Here is a 21,218-nt window from a genome sequence, read left to right on the forward strand (position 1 = left end):
CCCCTCTCTATTCCTCTCTCTGTCTCCCTTCCTTCCCCCCCCCCCTCTCCATTCCTCTCTCTGTCTCTCCCCCCCCTCTCCATTCCTCTCTCTGTCTCTCCCTCCCCTCTCTCTCCCCCCCTCCCCTCTCCCCCCTCTCTATTCCTCTCTCCCCTCCCTTCCTTCTCCCCCAGAATGTTTCCTGTTCTGCCAGGTAATGGGCGTGTTACCCAGGATGACTTGGTGGTTGGCGGTTACTTCATCCCCAAAGGGGTAAGAGTGTGTCTATATCCCACCCAGGGTGATGATGACTGTGTGTCTATATCCCACCCAGGGTGATGATGACTGTGTGTCTATACCCCACCCAGGGTGATGATGACTGTGTGTCTATATCCCACCCAGGGTGATGATGACTGTGTGTCTATTTCCCACCCAGGGTGATGATGACTGTGTGTCTCTATCCCACCCAGGGTGATGATGACTGTGTGTCTATATCCCACCCAGGGTGATGATGACTGTGTGTCTATATCCCACCCAGGGTGATGATGACTGTGTGTCTATATCCCACCCAGGGTGATGATGACTGTGTGTCTATATCCCACCCAGGGTGATGATGAATGTGTGTCTATATCCCACCCAGGGTGACCTCCCTGTCTCCTCTCCTCCTCAGACTCTCCTCATATCCTCCCTGTCTCCTCTCCTCCTCAGACTCTCCTCATATCCTCCCTGTCTCCTCTCCTCCTCAGACCCAGACTCTCCTCATATCCTCCCTGTCTCCTCTCCTCCTCAGACTCTCCTCATATCCTCCCTGTCTCCTCTCCTCCTCAGACTCTCCTCATATCCTCCCTGTCTCCTCTCCTCCTCAGACCCAGACTCTCCTCATATCCTCCCTGTCTCCTCTCCTCCTCAGACTCTCCTCATATCCTCCCTGTCTCCTCTCCTCCTCAGACTCTCCTCCTATCCTCCCTGTCTCCTCTCCTCCTCAGACTCTCCTCATATCCTCCCTGTCTCCTCTCCTCCTCAGACTCTCCTCATATCCTCCCTGTCTCCTCTCCTCCTCAGACTCTCCTCATATCCTCCCTGTCTCCTCTCCTCCTCAGACTCTCCTCATATCCTCCCTGTCTCCTCTCCTCCTCAGATCCAGACTCTCCTCATATCCTCCCTGTCTCCTCTCCTCCTCAGACTCTCCTCATATCCTCCCTGTCTCCTCTCCTCCTCAGACCCAGACTCTCCTCATATCCTCCCTGTCTCCTCTCCTCCTCAGACTCTCCTCATATCCTCCCTGTCTCCTCTCCTCCTCAGACTCTCCTCATATCCTCCCTGTCTCCTCTCCTCCTCAGACTCTCCTCATATCCTCCCTGTCTCCTCTCCTCCTCAGACCCAGACTCTCCTCATATCCTCCCTGTCTCCTCTCCTCCTCAGACCCAGACTCTCCTCATATCCTCCCTGTCTCCTCTCCTCCTCAGACCCAGACTCTCCTCATATCCTCCCTGTCTCCTCTCCTCCTCAGATCCAGACTCTCCTCATATCCTCCCTGTCTCCTCTCCTCCTCAGACCCAGTTGGCTCTATGTCACTACTCTACCTCCATGGACGAGGAGAATTTCCCCGGGGCTGATGACTTCCGTCCAGACCGCTGGATCAGGAAGGACGCTACGGACCGGGTGGATAACTTCGGCTCCATCCCGTTCGGCTACGGCATCAGGAGCTGCATCGGCAGGAGGATAGCTGAACTGGAGATGCACCTGGCTCTTACACAGGTGGGGGAACCTCACACACACACACACACACACACACACACACACACACACACACAAACACACACAGTATTTTCCTGTCAACAGTATCTTGGGTGATATTGATCCCTTCTCAAATAGACAATAGATGTTCTAATGTTATTCTGTAACAGTGTCTCTGTTGTTCCCAAAATGAAGGTCTCCTCATGACTTTAGTCTTCTTCTTATATCAGAAATAGGCTGACATTTGGGACCTAGATTTAGTCTCCCAGCTGGTTAATACCGGTTGTGTTTGTCTCTTCTTCTCCTCCAGCTGGTTAATACCTGTTGTGTTTGTCTCTTCTTCTCCTCCAGCTGGTTAATACCTGTTGTGTTTGTCTCTTCTTCTCCTCCAGCTGGTTAATACCGGTTGTGTTTGTCTCTTCTTCTCCTCCAGCTGGTTAATACCGGTTGTGTTTGTCTCTTCTTCTCCTCCAGCTGGTTAATACTGGTTGTGTTTGTCTCTTCTTCTCCTCCAGCTGGTTAATACTGGTTGTGTTTGTCTCTTCTTCTCCTCCAGCTGGTTAATACCGGTTGTGTTTGTCTCTTCTTCTCCTCCAGCTGGTTCATACCGGTTGTGTTTGTCTCTTCTTCTCCTCCAGCTGGTTCATAGGTTAATACTGGTTGTGTTTGTCTCTTCTTCTCCTCCAGCTGGTCCAGAGGTTAATACTGGTTGTGTTTGTCTCTTCTTCTCCTCCAGCTGGTCCAGAGGTTAATACTGGTTGTGTTTGTCTCTTCTTCTCCTCCAGCTGGTCCAGAGGTTAATACCGGTTGTGTTTGTCTCTTCTTCTCCTCCAGCTGGTCCAGAGGTTAATACCGGTTGTGTTTGTCTCTTCTTCTCCTCCAGCTGGTTAATACCGGTTGTGTTTGTCTCTTCTTCTCCTCCAGCTGGTTAATACCGGTTGTGTTTGTCTCTTCTTCTCCTCCAGCTGGTCCAGAGGTTAATACTGGTTGTGTTTGTCTCTTCTTCTCCTCCAGCTGGTTAATACCGGTTGTGTTTGTCTCTTCTTCTCCTCCAGCTGGTTAATACCGGTTGTGTTTGTCTCTTCTTCTCCTCCAGCTGGTTAATACCGGTTGTGTTTGTCTCTTCTTCTCCTCCAGCTGGTTAATACCGGTTGTGTTTGTCTCTTCTTCTCCTCCAGCTGGTTAATACTGGTTGTGTTTGTCTCTTCTTCTCCTCCAGCTGATCCAGAGGTTCCAGATTGGGTTGTGTCCCGTCACAGAAGAAATCAAAGCCAAAACCCACGGCCTCCTCTGTCCTGCTGCGCCCATCAACCTGCAGTTTGCCGACAGACAACCCTAGACCAAAACCCACGGCCTCCTCTGTCCTACTGCGCCCATCAACCTGCAGTTTGCCGACAGACAACCCTAGACCAAAACCCACGGCCGTCCTCTGTCCTGCTGCGCCCATCAACCTGCAGTTTGCCGACAGACAACCCTAGACCAAAACCCACGGCCTCCTCTGTCCTGCTGCGCCCATCAACCTGCAGTTTGCCGACAGACAACCCTAGACCAAAACCCACGGCCGTCCTCTGTCCTGCTGCGCCCATCAACCTGCAGTTTGCCGACAGACAACCCTAGACCAAAACTCACGGCCTCCTCTGTCCTACTGCGCCCATCAACCTGCAGTTTGTCGACAGACAACCCTAGACCAAAACCCACGGCCTCCTCTGTCCTGCTGCGCCCATCAACCTGCAGTTTGCCGACAGACAACCCTAGACCAAAACCCACGGCCGTCCTCTGTCCTGCTGCGCCCATCATCCTGCAGTTTGCCGACAGACAACCCTAGACCAAAACCCACGGCCGTCCTCTGTCCTGCTGCGCCCATCATCCTGCAGTTTGCCGACAGACAGCCCTAGACCAAAACCCACGGCCGTCCTCTGTCCTGCTGCGCCCATCATCCTGCAGTTTGCCGACAGACAACCCTAGACCAAAACCCACGGCCGTCCTCTGTCCTGCTGCGCCCATCATCCTGCAGTTTGCCGACAGACAACCCTAGACCAAAACCCACGGCCGTCCTCTGTCCTGCAGCGCCCATCAACCTGCAGTTTGCCGACAGACAACCCTAGACAGATACACTGTTTAACTCCTTTCTTCTCCTTATCTCTCTAGTGAGGAGGTAAATGGGTAAATAACAGACAGACTGTCAGGTTTATACCATCCTGTACCCAGATGCTATTGTTCTGTGTAAACAGCCTCTAAGATACAGGATGTACACAGACCATAAATATATATATATATATATACAATATCAATACTTGTTTCATTTACAACTTTTCTAAGTCCTGTTATCAACTGACTTCAGCACAGTGTCTGGCTGTGGATTGGCTGCAGTGTCTGGCTGTGGATTGGCTGCAGTGTCTGGCTTTTGGATTGGCTGCAGTGTCTGGCTGTGGATTGGCTGCAGTGTCTGGCTGTGGATTGGCTGCAGTGTCTGGCTGTGGATTGGCTGCAGTGTCTGGCTTTTGGATTGGCTGCAGTGTCTGGCTGTGGATTGGCTGCAGTGTCTAGCTGTGGATTGGCTGCAGTGTCTGGCTGTGGATTGGCTGCAGCGTCTGGCTGTGGATTGGCTGCAGCGTCTGGCTGTGGATTGGCTGCAGTGTTTGAATGGAATGTTGGCATATTGGCAGATTAATTCATTTTTTTTTATACAAAAAAACTGAAAAAAAAAACTGTGGAAAAACTGGCTAGCAAACAATCTGTGCAGTTCTATCTACAAAATGCATTGCTTTTCAGACTATATGATTTGTTATTTGATTAAAGTGTTCCTTTTACGACGATGAATGATTTAAAAAGTTGTCATGACGATTTAAAGTTGGTTTATAGTCTAAAAAAAAATTGTCAGATATGTGCTGGCCATTTTTTAAATGGCTAACGAGCTAGCAACTAACCAAAACCGTCGTTTATAATGTTGCTTTTAGTTTCCTGGCTCGTTAGATTGACGTTATCTTAAATACATTTGTTTATTTTTTTTTTAAATGGATTGGTTTATTTGGTGTTTAAAATAGACTAGCTATGCGATTTGAAACAGAGACTGGAATAACTTGTCTGTTTAGGTCATAAATGAGCACACAGAAACTAACCCAGTGCACTTCTTCAAATCTCTTACAATCCTTATACGCTCAAAAGGTTTAAAAAAAAAAAAATTGTCTGACTGACCTTGAATTGTTCAAACTGTTTTTTTGGGGGGGTTTCTTCCTGGACTTGTTTCCTGGTCACGTGAGAGACCGTTGTTTTATACTGTATGTAGGAAGCACCGCAGAGAGACCGTATTTAAGAAGAAAGGATTGAAATGGAGAGAGGGCTTGTTCGAAGGGCAGAGAAATACGTAGACCGTAGGTTCCTTCTGTTTGATGACGAAGAAGGTTTTTTCAATAGAGATTCCAGATCTGGAAACCTAATGGGAAAAGGTATTTAGAAAGTGTCTTGTTGTTTTGGTGTCGTACTGCTCTGAGCAGTGAAATGAGTCTGAGGTCAAAAAGGTGCCAGGGTCTAACCGAGTCTCCCTGTTTTAACTTCGTAAGGAAGAGAATTGGATGTTCATCTACGATTAGTAGACTAATGCCGGACCAGTTTCTATAAATTCCACGGTAACTAATTGAGATGGTGGTTCCATGTCCAAGAATAAAGTCACTTCCTGTTGAGTTCCGTAATAAAGTCACTTCCTGTTCCGTATTCTGTCTTGTGTCCCAAGTTTGACCTTTTCTTCTGGGCCCCATCTGGGCCCCTCTCTCCACACCCTCTAAACCACATGTTACTTTCCATCTGGGCCCCTCTCTCCGCACCCTCTAAACCACATGTTACTTTTCATCTGGGCCCCTCTCTCCACACCCTCTAAACCACATGTCACTTTCCATCTGGGCCCCTCTCTCCACACCCTCTAAACCACATGTTACTTTTCATCTGGGCCCCTCTCTCCACACCCTCTAAACCACATGTTACTTCTCATCTGGGCCCCTCTCTCCACACCCTCTAAACCACATGTTACTTTTCATCTGGGCCCCTCTCTCCACACCCTCTAAACCACATGTTACTTCTCATCTGGGCCCCTCTCTCCACACCCTCTAAACCACATGTTACTTTCCATCTGGGCCCCTCTCTCCACACCCTCTAAACCACTGTTTACACATGTTACTTTTCATCTGGGCCCCTCTCTCCACACCCTCTAAACTACTGTTTACACATGTCACTTTCCATCTGGGCCCCTCTCTCCACACCCTCTAAACTACTGTTTACACATGTCACTTTTCATCTGGGCCCCTCTCTCCACACCCTCTATAAACTACTGTTTACACATGTTACTTTTCATCTGGGCCCCTCTCTCCACACCCTCTAAACCACTGTTTACACATGTTACTTTACATCTGGGCCCCTCTCTCCACACCCTCTATAAACTACTGTTTACACATGTCACTTTTCATCTGGGCCCCTCTCTCCACACCCTCTATAAACTACTGTTTACACATGTTACTTTCCATCTGGGCCCCTCTCTCCGCACCCTCTAAACCACATGTTACTTTTCATCTGGGCCCCTCTCTCCACACCCTCTAAACCACATGTTACTTCTCATCTGGGCCCCTCTCTCCACACCCTCTAAACCACATGTTACTTTTCATCTGGGCCCCTCTCTCCACACCCTCTAAACCACATGTTACTTCTCATCTGGGCCCCTCTCTCCACACCCTCTAAACCACATGTCACTTTTCATCTGGGCCCCTCTCTCCACACCCTCTAAACCACATGTTACTTCTCATCTGGGCCCCTCTCTCCACACCCTCTAAACCACATGTTACTTTTCATCTGGGCCCCTCTCTCCGCACCCTCTAAACTACTGTTTACACATGTCACTTTTCATCTGGGCCCCTCTCTCCACACCCTCTAAACCACATGTTACTTTCCATCTGGGCCCCTCTCTCCACACCCTCTAAACCACATGTTACTTTTAATCTGGGCCCCTCTCTCCGCACCCTCTAAACCACATGTTACTTTTCATCTGGGCCCCTCTCTCCGCACCCTCTAAACCACATGTTACTTTCCATCTGGGCCCCTCTCTCCACACCCTCTAAACCACATGTTACTTTTCATCTGGGCCCCTCTCTCCACACCCTCTAAACTACTGTTTACACATGTTACTTTTCATCTGGGCCCCTCTCTCCACACCCTCTAAACCACTGTTTACACATGTTACTTTTCATCTGGGCCCCTCTCTCCACACCCTCTATAAACTACTGTTTACACATGTCACTTTTCATCTGGGCCCCTCTCTCCACACCCTCTATAAACTACTGTTTACACATGTCACTTTTCATCTGGGCCCCTCTCTCCACACCCTCTAAACTACTGTTTACACATGTTACTGGAATTGTTGTAATTTCAACTAAGCCACACCCTCCTCGCTCATGCTGGAATAAAGAGATCTGCTGGACACGGAAACATTGATTATTTAGAAGGGACCCCCCCCCCTTATAATACACTGGGAGATAAACATGGCATTATAATACACTGGGAGATAAACATGGCATTATAATACACTGGAGATAAACATGGCATTATAATACACTGGGAGATAAACATGGCATTATAATACACTGGGAGATAAACATGGCATTATAATACACTGGAGATAAACATGGCATTATAATACACTGGGAGATAAACATCAATCAATCAAATCAATCAATCAAATTTATTTTATATAGCCCTTCGTACATCAGCTGATATCTCAAAGTGCTGTACAGAAACCCAGCCTAAAACCCCAAACAGCAAGCAATGCAGGTGAAGAAGCACGGTGGCTAGGAAAAACTCCCTAGAAACATGGCATTATAATACACTGGAGATAAACATGGCATTATAATAAACTGGGAGATAAACATGGCATTATAATAGACTGGGAGATAAACATGGCATTATAATACACTGGGAGATAAACATGGCATTATAATACACTGGGAGATAAACATGGCTTTATAATACACTGGGAGATAAACATGGCATTATAATACACTGGGAGATAAACATGGTATTATAATACACTGGGAGATAAACATGGCATTATAATAGACTGGGAGATAAACATGGCATTATAATACACTGGGAGATAAACATGGCATTATAATACACTGGGAGATAAACATGGCATTATAATACACTGGGAGATAAACATGGCATTATAATACACTGGGAGATAAACATGGTATTATAATACACTGGGAGATAAACATGGCATTATAATACACTGGGAGATAAACATGGCAGAATACACTGGGAGATAAACATGGCATTATAATACACTGGGAGATAAACATGGCATTATAATACACTGGAAGATAAACATGGCATTATAATACACTGGGAGATAAACAGGTCAGAATACACTGGGAGATAAACAGGTCAGAATACACTGGGAGATAAACATGGCATTATAATATACTGGGAGATAAACATGGCATTATAATATACTGGGAGATAAACATGGCATTATAATACACTGGGAGATAAACATGGCATTATAATACACTGGGAGATAAACATGGCATTATAATACACTGGGAGATAAACATGGCATTATAATACACTGGGAGATAAACATGGCATTATAATACACTGGGAGATAAACATGGCATTATAATACACTAGGATATAAACATGGCATTATAATACACTGGGAGATAAACATGGCATTATGATACACTGGGAGATAAACATGGCATTATAATACACTGGGAGATAAACATGGCATTATAATACACTGGGAGATAAACATGGCATTATAATACACTGGGAGATAAACATGGCATTATAATACACTGGGAGAAAAACATGGCATTATGATACACTGGGAGATAAACATGGCATTATAATACACTGGGAGATAAACATGGCATTATAATACACTGGGAGATAAACATGGCATTATAATACACTGGGAGATAAACATGGCATTATAATACACTGGGAAATTATCCCCGCAAGGTGAGGTATTGAAAACAGGGGTGTCAATAATTTTGGCACATATCTTTTTGAGAACCAAAAGTATTACTTGTTGAACAAAATCTCTTCCTCTGAGCAATTGTATTAGTATAAAATAATATAATTTACGAATGTAAGCCTATTATATAGCTCAGTATATTCCAGGCTTTGTGGAATTTCAGCTCAGATGACATCAATTCGCTCCAACGTCAAAACTTCAAAAACCAATTTTACATTTTGAAAACGCTTATTCTTGTACTTATGTTTGTCCCCTTGTAGTTGCCTTTCTTTATTTGATGAAATCCATACTTTTTCAAATAAACGTAAATCAAAAACAACCACCGACGATTTGCTCATTAATGTTGATCTAAAATGGAAACTCACGAGAAAATGCCGATGTGCCAATTGAATCTCGAACAAGGAAACAAGTCCGTGGCTGTATTTAATTAACGTGATTTTTTTTAAAAGTAAGGATTTCATCTAACAAAGAATATATATATATATTTTTTTAACTCTAATTTGTTTGGGAGCATGAAAGCTGTAGTTTATGGTTGACACCGCTGCTTGTTTGCCAAATCGGCGTTCTCAACCAGTTCAAAGCACTTGAAACCACACAAATCGTTGACCCAGTTTGCAAGCAATATTCCCCCCCAGGTTCCCACTTGTTATGAACACAGCATAATACCACTGTCAGGAGGAAACACCCACTTGGCAAGAAAAACTCAATACTTATTGAGATTCAAGACCCATTCCCAAATCATGAACAGACAGATCGAGTCAGCTGGAAGCTATTTACAGTCTGTAAAGAGCTCTGTGTTTGGCTGGGCATTCCCACGCAGCTGTGGGTGTGGTGTGACGATGGAACTAGGTATCTACTGCCACCTAGCGGATGTCTTTCTACCCAGGCGACTTGGCGCAGTGTGAGCGCAGCGCTTTTATTCTAGGCTGTCTCGAACGCCCCCATTAACGCGCTGCACTTCCTGCTTCTCTCCGAACCAGGAAATAAACAAGTCGGTGGTCTGGTTTAATTAACTGGCGGTGTCCTTTTAAAATAGCATTGGATTATAGCTATTTGGCCAAGTTCTCGCCTGTCACCATGGCCGGCTTCTTCAAGAAAAAGACAGTAGATGGTAAGTGTACACAGACTCGGCGTTTCAGCTAGCTGACATGAGCAAAGTTAGCTTCAGTCTCTTATTATAAGAGAGTGTAATACTTAACGTTACCCGTCTGTCTAACAGGTAGGCTCAGCACTCCTGAACATTCCTATTACAAGTCAGGATGTTGAATAAACTTAACGTTTTTCTATAAAAAAAGCAAAAAAAACAAGTTTTTGTCCTTAAATAGAAGGTAATCTGAAGGGGAGGGAACACAGGGAAGTGTTATCTGCCTGCCTTTCAGTACGCTGGTCTGTATAGAGTACCACAGAGTCATAACAACAATAACGTAGCAGCAGTTCGTGCTGTTGGTCCTTTTGGCCGTAGTGGGGTATCCACAGGAGAGGTTTGCTCTCCCGACTTTTTGCGGTACCGGTAGGTTCTGTCACTTGGATTTTTTAGTCTCTTCATGATGATGATGTAGAATCCCCTCTGTGGATCTCTCGTCTGTCTCCTCTCTCTCTCAATTCAAAGGGCTTCATTGACATGGGAAACGTATGTTTTGGCCAAAACTAGTGAAATAAACAATAACAATTGTTTCTCTCTTCACCTCTGTTTGCCAAGAACTAACTAGTACTGATCTTGTAGTTTTCTCTCCCACCGTTGTGTCTAGATGTGATAAAGGAGCAGACCAAAGAGCTGAGAGGAACCCAGAGACAGATCACCAGAGACAGATCTTCCCTGGAGAAACAGGAAAAACAACTGGTGAGGGTTGTAGTAGTGGTCTGTTCTGTAGTAGTGAATGCAGAGAGTATCTGAGTCATGGATAATGTACAGTGTATTCAGACTGCCTCAATCTACACACACACACACACACACACACACTACAAAGCAAAAAAAAAACAGATTTAGACATTTTTACCTATTTATAAAAATAACTGAAATATCACATTTTACATCAGTATTCAGACCCTTTACTCAGTACCCTTTCCCTCGACCCTGACACGTTTCCCTGCTGTAGAAAAACAACCCCACATCATGATGCTGCCACCACCATGCTTCACTGTAGGGATGGTATTGGCCCTACATCATGATGCTGCCACCACCATGCTTCACTGTAGGGATGGTATTGGCCCTACATCATGATGCTGCCACCACCATGCTTCACTGTAGGGATGGTATTGGCCCTACATCATGATGCTGCCACCACCATGCTTCACTGTAGGGATGGTATTGGCCCTACATCATGATGCTGCCACCACCATGCTTCACTGTAGGGATGGTATTGGCCCTACATCATGATGCTGCCACCACCATGCTTCACTGTAGGGATGGTATTGGCCCTAAATCATGATGCTGCCACCACCATGCTTCACTGTAGGGATGGTATTGGCCCTACATCATGATGCTGCCACCACCATGCTTCACTGTAGGGATGGTATTGGCCAGGCGATGAGTGGTGCCTGGTTTCCTCCAGACGTGATGCTTCCACCACCATGCTTCACTGTAGGGATGGTATTGGCCAGGTGATGAGTGGTGCCTGGTTTCCTCCAGACGTGACGCCGCCACCACCATGCTTCACTGTAGGGATGGTATTGGCCAGGTGATGAGTGGTGCCTGGTTTCCTCCAGACGTGACGCTTGACATTCAGGCCAAATAGTTAAATATTGGTCCTTTAGGTGCATTTTTGGCAAAACTCCAAGCGGGCTGTCTTGTGACTTTTACTGAGGGGCTTCCGTCTGGCCACTCTACCATAAAGGCCTGATTGGTGGAGTGCTGCAGAGATGGTTGTCCTTCTGGAAGTTTCTCCCATCTCCACAGAGGACCTTTGGAGCTCTGTCAGAGTGACTATCGGGTTCTTGGTCACCTCCCTGACCAAGGCCCTTCTCCCCCGATTGCTCAGTTTGGCCGGGTGGCCAGCTCTAGGAAGAGTCTAGGTGGTTCCAAACTTCTTCCATTTAAGAATAATGGAGGCCACTGTGTTCTTGGGGACCTTCAATGCTGGAGACATTTTTTGGTACCCTTCCCCAGATCTGTGCCTCGACACAATCCTGTCTCGGAGCTCTACGGACAATTCCTTCAACTTCATGGCTTGGTTTTTGCTCTGACATGCACTGTCAACTGTGGGACCTTATATAGACAGGTGTGTGCCTTTCCAAATCATGTCCAATCATTAGAATTTACCACAGGTGGACTCCAATCAAGTTGTAGAAACATCTCAAGGATGATCAATGGAAACAGGATGCACCTGAGCTCAATTTCGAGTCTCAGAGCAAAGGGTCTGAATACTTATGTCAATAAGGTTTCTGTTTTTTTTAAATTTGTAATACATTTGTACAATTTTTTTATCTAAACCTGTTTTCGCTTTGTCATTATGGGATATTGTGTGTAGATTGATGAGAAGAAAAACATAAGTTTATTTAAGAACAAGGCTGTAACGTAAGAAAATGTGGAAAAAAGGGGTCTGAATTCTTTCCGGATGCTCTGTGGGTCCCTGTGGAAAACCTCTGTTTGTGACATCATTACATTCATGCCAAACATAACAATGGAGTGACAAGAAGTTGGTATGATGGCGAAAACAGGCTGTCACCCAGGCTAGTCAGCCCCAGATTACTGTCTTGCTTTCTATCTTTGTCTTTTGTATACAGTGCCCAGTGGTTAGAGTGTAGAGGAGGCAGGTAGCCTAGTGGTTAGAGTGTAGAGGAGGCAGGTAGTCTAGTGGTTAGAGTGCAGAGGAGGCAGGTAGCCTAGTGGTTAGAGCGTTGGACTTGTAACCCGAAAGGTTGCAAGATCGGATCCCCGAGCTGACAAGGTAAAAACAAATCTGTCTTTCTGCCCCTGAACAAGGCAGTTAACCCACTGTTCCTTGGGCCAGCGTTGAAAATAAGAATGTGTTCTTAACTGACTTGCCTGGTTAAATAAAGGTTAAATAAATAAAAATGCTTCACCGTAGGGATGGTGCCAGGTTCCCAGTGCATTTCTAAAAACCTGTTTTTGGCTATTGTGATGTCATTATGGGCTATTGTGATGTCATTATGGGCTATTGTGATGTCATTATGGGCTATTGTGTGTAGATTGATGAGGGGGGGGGGGGGGGGGGGACGATTTAAATAATTTTAGAATGCTGTAACAAAATATGGAAAAAGTCCAAAGGGGTCTGAATACTTTCCGAATGCACGTTGTCTCCCAGGAGATGGAGATTAAGAAGATGGCGAAGACGGGGAACAAGGAGGCGTGTACCATCCTGGCCAAACAGCTGGTTCAGCTGAGGAGACAGAAGAACAGAAGCTACGCCGTCGGTTCAAAGGTCACCTCCATGTCCTCTCAGACCAAACTCATGAACTCCCAGATGAAGATGGCAGGGGCCATGGCTACCACGACCAAAGTACGTGTGGATCGGTGGGCTGCTTCTTTCCACAGGGGGGTGTGATGTACCTAGTGTGGGTCAGTGGGCTGCTTCTTCCCACAGGGGGGTGATGTACCTAGTGTGGGTCAGTGGGCTGCTTCTTTCCACAGGGGGGTGTGACGTACCTAGTGTGGATCGGTGGGCTGCTTCTTTCCACAGGGGGGTGTGGTGTACCTAGTGTGGGTCAGTGGGCTTCTTTCCACAGGGGGGTGTGCTGTACCTAGTGTGGATCAGTTGGCTTCTTTCCACAGGGGGGTGTGATGTACCTAGTGTGGATCAGTGGGCTTCTTCCCACAGGGGGGGTGATGTACCTAGTGTGGGTCAGTGGGCTGCTTCTTCACACAGGGGGGGTGTGATGTACCTAGTGTGGATCATTGGGCTGCTTCTTCCCACAGGGGGGGTGTGATGTACCTAGTGTGGGTCAGTGGGCTGCTTCTTCACACAGGGGGGGTGTGATGTACCTAGTGTGGATCAGTGGGCTGCTTCTTCCCACAGGGGGGGTGTGATGTACCTAGTGTGGATCAGTGGGCTGCTTCTTCCCACAGGGGGGGTGTGGTGTACCTAGTGTGGGTCATTGGGCTGCTTCTTCCCACAGGGGGGGTGTGATGTACCTAGTGTGGGTCAGTGGGCTTCTTCTCCCCACAGGGGGGGTGTGGTGTACCTAGTGTGGGTCATTGGGCTGCTTCTTCCCACAGGGGGGGGTGTGGTGTACCTAGTGTGGGTCAGTGGGCTGCTTCCCACAGGGGGGGTGGCGGGGGGGGTGTACCTAGTGTGGATCAGTGGGCTCTTTATTCCCACAGGGGCGTGCGATGTACCTACTGTAGACACCTTGGACAGCGTTCTGTCTGTCTCTCCTGTGTCTGTCTGTCCTGTCAGTCTGTCTGTCTCTCCTGTCTCTGTCTCCCGTCTGTCTCTGTCTCTCCTGTGTCTGTCTGTCTGTCCTGTCAGTCTGTCTGTCTCTCCTGTCTCTGTCTCCCGTCTGTCTCTGTGTCTCTGTCTGTCTGTGTCTGTCTGTCTCTGTCTCTCCTGTGTCTGTCTCTGTCTCTCCTGTGTCTGTCTGTCTGTCCTGTCAGTCTGTCTGTCTCTCCTGTCTCTGTCTCCCGTCTGTCTCTGTCTCTCCTGTCTGTCTGTGTCTCTGGTCTGTCTGTGTCTCTTGTCTGTCTCTGTGTGTGCTGTATTTTAATGGGTGTTGCCTGCCTTTTGCAAAGTGTAACCAGCCCATGTGACTCTCTCTCCTCTCCCGTCTCAGACTATGCAGGCTGTCAATAAGAAGATGGACCCTCAGAAGATGCAACAGACCATGCAGAACTTCCAGAAGGAGAACATGAAGATGGAGATGTCAGAGGAGCTGAGTAAGACTGGATCTATACTACACATTCTATGTTATTGTCCTCATGATGATAAGACTGGATCTATTTTACACATTCTATGTTGTCCTCCATGAAGGTAAGACTGGATCTATACTACACATTCTATGTTGTCCTCATGATGATAAGACTGGATCTATATTACACATTCTATGTTGTCCTCATGATGATAAGACTGGATCTATTTTACACATTCTATGTTGTCCTCCATGATGGTAAGACTGGATCTATACTACACATTCTATGTTGTCCTCGTGATGATAAGACTGCTAACGTAGCATAATATATATATAGTGTACTACATGCTATTAATACCTATATAGTGTACTACATGCTATTAATACCTATATAGTGTACTACATGCTATTAATACCTATATAGTGTACTACATGCTATTATTACCTATATAGTGTACTACATGCTATTAATACCTATATAGTGTACTACATGCTATTAATACCTATATAGTGTACTACATGCAATAATAGTATTTCCATTAACAGCTGTGCCTTATGTTAATTAGAGGGATTTCTTTCTTTCCTTAATGCATTTGAGCCAATCAGTTGTGTTGTGACAAGGTAAGGGTGGTATACAGAAGATACCCCTATTGGGTAAAAGACCAAGTCCATATTATGGCAAGAACAGCTCAAATAAGCAAAGAGAAACGACAGTCCATCATTACTATAAGACATGAAGGTCAGTCAATCATTAGTTTAAGACATGAAGGTCAGCCAATACGGAATATTTCAATAACTTTGAAAGGTTCTTCAAGTGCAGTCGCAAAAACCATCAAGCACTATGATGAAACTGGCTCTCAGGAGGACCACCACAGAAAAGGAAGACCCAGAGTTACCTCTGCTGCTGAGGATAAGTTCATTAGAGTTTACCAGCCTCAGAAATTGCAGCCCAAATAAATGCTTCACAGAGTTCAAGTAACAGACACATCTCAACATCAACTGTTCAGAGGCGACTGTATGAATCAGGCCTTCATGGTCGAATTGCTGCAAAGAAACCACTACTAAAGGACACCAATAAGAAGAAGAGACTTGATTGGACCAAAAAACACGAGCAATGGACATTAGACTGGTGAAGAATGTTGGTTCCAACCGCGGTGTCTTTGAGACGCAGAGTAGGTGAACGAATAACTCCCCATTTGTGGTTCCCACGTTGAAGCATGGAGGAGGAGGTGTGGGGGTGCTTTGCTGGTGTCTGTGATTTTATTTAGAATTTAAAGCACGCTTAACCAACATCGCCCTACACAATCACCCGACCTCAACCCAATTTGAGATGGTTTGGGATGAGTTGGATCGCAGAGTGAATGAAAAGCAGCCAACAAGTGCTCAGCATATGTGGGAACTCCTTCAAGACTGTCGGAAAAGCATTCCAGGTGAAGCTGGTTGAGAGAATGCCAAGAGTGTGGAAAGCTGTCATCAAGGCAAAAGGGTGAAGAATCTCAAATATAAAATATTATGATTTGTTTAACACTTTTTTTTGGTTACTACGTGATATTTCATAGTTTTGATGTCTTAACTATTATACTACGATGTAGAAAATAGTCAAAATAAAGAAAAACCCTTGAATGAGTAGGTGTTCTAAAACTTTTGACTGGTAGTGTGTGTGTGTGTGTGTGTGTGTGTTTTAATAGGAGTCATCTCTCTGTCCCCTTCTCTCAGTTAACGACACGCTGGATGAGATCTTTGACGAGTCTGGAGACGAGGAGGAGTCTGATAGCATTGTTAACCAGGTTCTGGACGAGATCGGCATCGAGATATCAGGAAAGGTGAGACATTGGTGTTTTTAATTGTTCTCGATGATGTACCTGATTTTTAATAAATCTAGAGACTAAACCCTGAACGAGATCCTTGGGGCTGGTTTCCCAGAAATAGATCTGAAATAGAACCAGGGTTCGTCAGTGTCCGGGAAACTGGACCTGTGCTTCTACACCTGCATTGCTTGCTGTTGGGGGTTTTCGGCTGGGTTTCTGTACAGCACTTTGAGATATCAGCTGATGTACGAAGGGCTATATAAATACATTTGATTTGATTTTGATTTGATATCTAGCATTATAAACTGTCTGGTTCCAGCCCTGAATGCTGATTGGCTGACAAGGGTCCCACTGGGTTAGGGTCCCACTGGGTTAGGGTTCAAATGGGTTAGGGTGCCACTGGATTAGGGTTCTACTGGGTTAGGGTTCTACTGGGTTAGGGTCTTACTGGGTTAGGGTCTTACTGGGTTAGGGTCCCACTGGGTTAGGGCCTTACTGGGTTAGGGTCCTTCTGGGTTAGGGTCCTTCTGGGTTAGGGTCCTACTGAGTTAGGGTCCTACTGGGTTAGGGTCCCACTGGGTTAGGGTCCCACTGGGTTAGGGTCCCACTGGGTTAGGGTCCCACTGGGTTAGGGTCCCACTGGGTTAGGGCCTTACTGGGTTAGGGTCCTTCTGGGTTAGGGTCCTTCTGGGTTAGGGTCCTACTGAGTTAGGGTCCTACTGGGTTAGGGTCCCACTGGGTTAGGGTCCCACTGGGTTAGGGTCCCACTGGGTTAGGGTCCTACTGGGTTAGGGTCCTACTGGGTTAGGATCCAACTGGGGATGTCATTCTGCAGCTCTATGGAAATACTCTGTAAAGTAAGTTAGCCTTGTCTGAGCCAGAATGGCCCATAGGGCAGGAGCTGAATCTCCTGTTTCTGTAGTGAGACAGCTTGATGTACAGGACACCCCCTGGACAGGACACTAGTCTATCTCCTGTTTCTGTAGTGAGACAGCTTGATGTACAGGACACCCCCTGGACAGGACACTAAGTCCTGTGGAAATACTATGAATGGCGTATGGTTGGGAGAATCAAGGTTGAGTTGATTAATTTGTTGTTGTTTATTGATCGTAGATGGTGAACGCTCCTTCAACCAGCCGAAACAAACCCACCTCTTCTGCCACCAAATCAGACGGCATCTCAGACGAAGACATCGAACGACAGCTCAAAGCCTTGGGAGTGGACTAACACACACACACACACACACACCCTGTGCCTGGACACACACACACGACTCCCCCTGTTCAGTTTCTGACATGCCTTTTCTGGGATATAGTGACACTATTATATATATATATATAGTCTATATGACTATAGATGGCACTTGTAGTTGTAGATGTCCTGCTGTGTATTGGGTCTACGCAGTGTAGATGTCCTGCTGTGTATTGGGTCTACGCAGTGTAGATGTCCTGCTGTGTATTGGGTCTACGCAGTGGGCCACACAAGGAGACTGAGTTTTGAATAACAGGGCCACCACGTTCAGTGGCCTAACGTTGTAGAACGTCGCAGGTACAATAAAATGTAACGAATAAAGAGTCTCATTCCACACGTCAGAGAGGCGTGTTTTTGTTCTGTATAGCACATTTCTATCTGAACGCGCCCCCCCCCCCAGGTTTTCCACCTGTGTGGAGTTTCAGAACAGGAAGTAAAGGAGAGAATGCTGCTTTAGTTCCAGGTCAGTGCTCCAAAAGGTCACGGGATTTATCAAGATTTAAAGTTTAATAACAGCCTATCAATTAAAAAAAATCTAACTTAAAAAAAAAAAAATTAAGAAACAACAAAGTTGAATTGCATGTGTAACTGATGATTATACTCATTGTCAGTCATATCTTTTCATTTTGAATGCATGAACAGTAGAATCTGAAACTACCTTTCACCCCCCCCACTTAGCCTCACCTCTCCCTGTCCCCCCACCTCTCCCTGTCCCCCCCCTTAGCCCCAGCTCTCTCTGTGTCCCCCCCTTAGCCCCACCTCTCCCTGTCCCCCCCCTTAGCCCCAGCTCTCTCTGTGTCCCCCCTTAGCCCCACCTCTCCCTTTCCCCCCACTTAGCCCCACCTCTCCTTGTCCCCCCCCACTTAGCCCCACCTCTCCCTTTCCCCCCACTTAGCCCCACCTCTCCTTGTCCCCCCCACTTAGCCCCACCTCTCCTTGTCCCCCCCACTTAGCCCCACCTCTCCTTGTCCCCCCCCCCCCCCACTTAGCTCCACCTCTCCTTGTCCCCCCCCACTTAGCTCCACCTCTCCTTGTCCCCCCCCACTTAGCTCCACCTCTCCCTGTCCCCCCCATTTAACCCCACCTCTCCCTGCCCCCCCTCCCTAGCCCCACCTCTCCCTGTGCCCCCCCCCTCTCCTTGTTCCCTCCCACTTAGCTCCACCTCTCCCTGTCCCCCCCTTAGCCCCACCTCTCCTTGTCCCCCCCCTCCACTTAGCTCCACCTCTCCCTGTCCCCCCCTTAGCCCCACCTCTCCTTGTCCCCCCCCTCCACTTAGCTCCACCTCTCCCTGTCCCCCCCTTAGCCCCACCTCTCCTTGTCTTACTTCCCAATCAATCCTTTCCAGAACAGGTCCGTACAACTGCGGGACTGCTAGCTGTGTGTGTGTGGATCTGAAGGGGGAGTTTTACACAGGTGTGTGAGACACTCCTGCGTCTTCGTCTAGCGAGTCCGTCCTTCCAAACGTCACGGAAACCTGGGCTTCTGAGGCCGACTGGATCTCAATGTTGCTACATGTCTGTCGGTAGTGACTGTCTGAACCAGTAGGGGACTTTAACAGGGCTCACAAAGCCTCTGACTGGATCTCAATGTTGCTACATGTCTGTCGGTAGTGACTGTCTGAACCAGTAGGGGACTTTAACAGGGCTCTCAATATGATCAGGTCCCCTCTTATTCATTATGATCTAGGATCAGGTCCCCTCTTATTCATTACGATCTAGGATCAGGTCCCCTCTTATTCATTATGATCTAGGATCAGGTCCCCTCTTATTCATTATGATCTAGGATCAGGTCCCCTCTTATTCATTATGATCTAGGATCAGGTCCCCTCTTATTCATTATGAGCTAGGATCAGGTCCCCTCTTATTCATTATGATCTAGGATCAGGTCCCCTCTTATTCATTATGAGCTAGGATCAGGTCCCCTCTTATTCATTATGATCTAGGATCAGGTCCCCTCTTATTCATTATGATCTAGGATCAGGTCCCCTCTTATTCATTATGATCTAGGATCAGGTCCCCTCTTATTCATTATGATCTAGGATCAGGTCCCCTCTTATTCATTATGATCTAGGATCAGGTCCCCTCTTATTCATTATGATCTAGGATCAGGTCCCCTCTTATTCATTATGATCTAGGATCAGGTCCCACTCTTATTCATTATGATCTAGGATCAGGTCCCCTCTTATTCATTATGATCTAGGATCAGGTCCCCTCTTATTCATTATGATCAGGTCCCCTCTTATTCATTATGATCTAGGATCAGGTCCCCTCTTATTCATTATGATCTAGGATCAGGTCCCCTCTTATTCATTATGATCTAGGATCAGGTCCCCTCTTATTCATTATGATCTAGGATCAGGTCCCCTCTTATTCATTATAATCTAGGATCAGGTCCCCTCTTATTCATTATGATCTAGGATCAGGTCCCCTCTTATTCATTATGATCTAGGATCAGGTCCCCTCTTATTCATTATGATCTAGGATCAGGTCCCCTCTTATTCATTATGATCTAGGATCAGGTCCCCTCTTATTCATTATGATCAGGTCCCCTCTTATTCATTATGATCTAGGATCAGGTCCCCTCTTATTCATTATGATCTAGGATCAGGTCCCCTCTTATTCATTATGATCTAGGATCAGGTCCCCTCTTATTCATTATGATCTAGGATCAGGTCCCCTCTTATTCATTATGATCTAGGATCAGGTCCCCTCTTATTCATTATGATCTAGGATCAGGTCCTCTCTTATTCATTATGATCTAGGATCAGGTCCCCTCTTATTCATTATGATCTAGGATCAGGTCCCCTCTTATTCATTATGATCTAGGATCAGGTCCCCTCTTATTCATTATGATCTAGGATCAGGTCCCCTCTTATTCAATATGATCAGGTCCCCTCTTATTCATTATGATCAGGTCCCCTCTTATTCATTATGGTCTAGGATCAGGTCCCCTCTTATTCATTATGATCTAGGATCAGGTCCCCTCTTTATTCAATATGATCTAGGATCAGGTCCCCTCTTATTCATTATGATCTAGGATCAGGTCCCCTCTTATTCATTATGATCAGTAGTAATGCTGATCTAGGATCAGGTCCCCTCTTATTCATTATGATCAGTAGTAGTGCTGATCTAGGATCAGGTCCCTCTTATTCATTATGATCAGTAGTAGTGCTGATCTAGGATCAGGTCTCCTCTTATTCATTATGATCAGTAGTAGTGCTGATCTAGGATCAGGTCCCCTCTTATTCATTATGATCTAGGATCAGGTCTCCTCTTCATTATGATCAGTAGTAGTGCTGATCTAGGATCAGGTCCCCTCTTATTCATTATGATCTAGGATCAGGTCTCCTCTTCATTATGATCAGTAGCAGTGCGGATCTTGGATCAGGTCCCTCTTATCCATTATAAACTGATGCTAGATCAGCACTCCTGTTCTGAGACGCTTTGTGAACACGGCCCGATGTCTTAGAGCTGTGATGTGGTGGCCAACTCTTGTCCTGGGGAGCTACGCTCCTGCAGGGATTTGTTCCGGCCCAACAGTCATCTTTGTTTTTCTGCTATCCTCTCGTTTTGAGAAAGTGTAAATAAATAAAAATACCTTTATTTCATCAGAAA

The 21,218-nt window shown here is 46.3% G+C and overlaps 2 protein-coding genes and 1 long non-coding RNA gene across 6 annotated transcripts in view; all 3 read left to right on the top strand.

The window, feature by feature from the left end:
• Positions 1-4,724, top strand: part of LOC110519502 (cytochrome P450 27C1) — a 23,785-nt gene extending 19,061 nt beyond the window's left edge. Inside the window, exons 7-9 of the mRNA XM_090206676.1 lie at positions 174-252; positions 1,534-1,737; positions 2,936-4,724. Coding sequence (XP_090062802.1) covers positions 174-252; positions 1,534-1,737; positions 2,936-3,055 — 403 coding nt within the window. The 3' untranslated portion in view covers positions 3,056-4,724. The remainder of the gene's footprint in view (positions 1-173; positions 253-1,533; positions 1,738-2,935) is intronic.
• A 4,939-nt stretch (positions 4,725-9,663) lies between these two features.
• On the top strand, positions 9,664-17,936 carry LOC110527176 (charged multivesicular body protein 2b). The gene is made up of 6 exons (XM_036951440.2): positions 9,664-9,851; positions 10,489-10,580; positions 13,006-13,200; positions 14,471-14,573; positions 16,262-16,368; positions 17,467-17,936. Exons 1-6 carry the CDS (start codon positions 9,818-9,820, stop codon positions 17,578-17,580), a joined length of 645 nt encoding a protein of 214 aa, XP_036807335.2. The 5' UTR covers positions 9,664-9,817; the 3' UTR covers positions 17,581-17,936.
• Positions 17,937-18,848: 912 nt separating this feature from the next.
• LOC149975341 (uncharacterized) lies at positions 18,849-21,218 on the top strand. Of its 4 annotated transcripts, none has more exons than XR_016488188.1 (3): positions 18,849-20,581; positions 20,615-20,837; positions 20,947-21,218. It is a non-coding gene; the product is annotated as an uncharacterized LOC149975341 (long non-coding RNA). The 4 variants fall into 4 exon arrangements; XR_016488187.1 differs by having other exon boundaries at positions 20,615-20,646; positions 20,695-21,218; XR_016488185.1 differs by having other exon boundaries at positions 20,615-21,218.

This window comes from Oncorhynchus mykiss, chromosome 18, assembly GCF_057628025.1.
Source record: "Oncorhynchus mykiss isolate SJ-2025 chromosome 18, ASM5762802v1, whole genome shotgun sequence".
In the NCBI taxonomy this organism is placed as follows: Eukaryota; Metazoa; Chordata; class Actinopteri; order Salmoniformes; family Salmonidae; genus Oncorhynchus; species Oncorhynchus mykiss.

Excerpts from the sequence above, each read along its gene's own strand:
- LOC110527176 (XM_036951440.2), top strand. The coding sequence starts at position 9,818 with ATGGCCGGCTTCTTCAAGAAAAAGACAGTAGATG. Across the intron at positions 14,574-16,261 it reads GGAGATGTCAGAGGAGCTGA|TTAACGACACGCTGGATGAG; the intron begins GTAAGACTGGAT and ends CCCTTCTCTCAG. Across the intron at positions 16,369-17,466 it reads GCATCGAGATATCAGGAAAG|ATGGTGAACGCTCCTTCAAC; the intron begins GTGAGACATTGG and ends TATTGATCGTAG.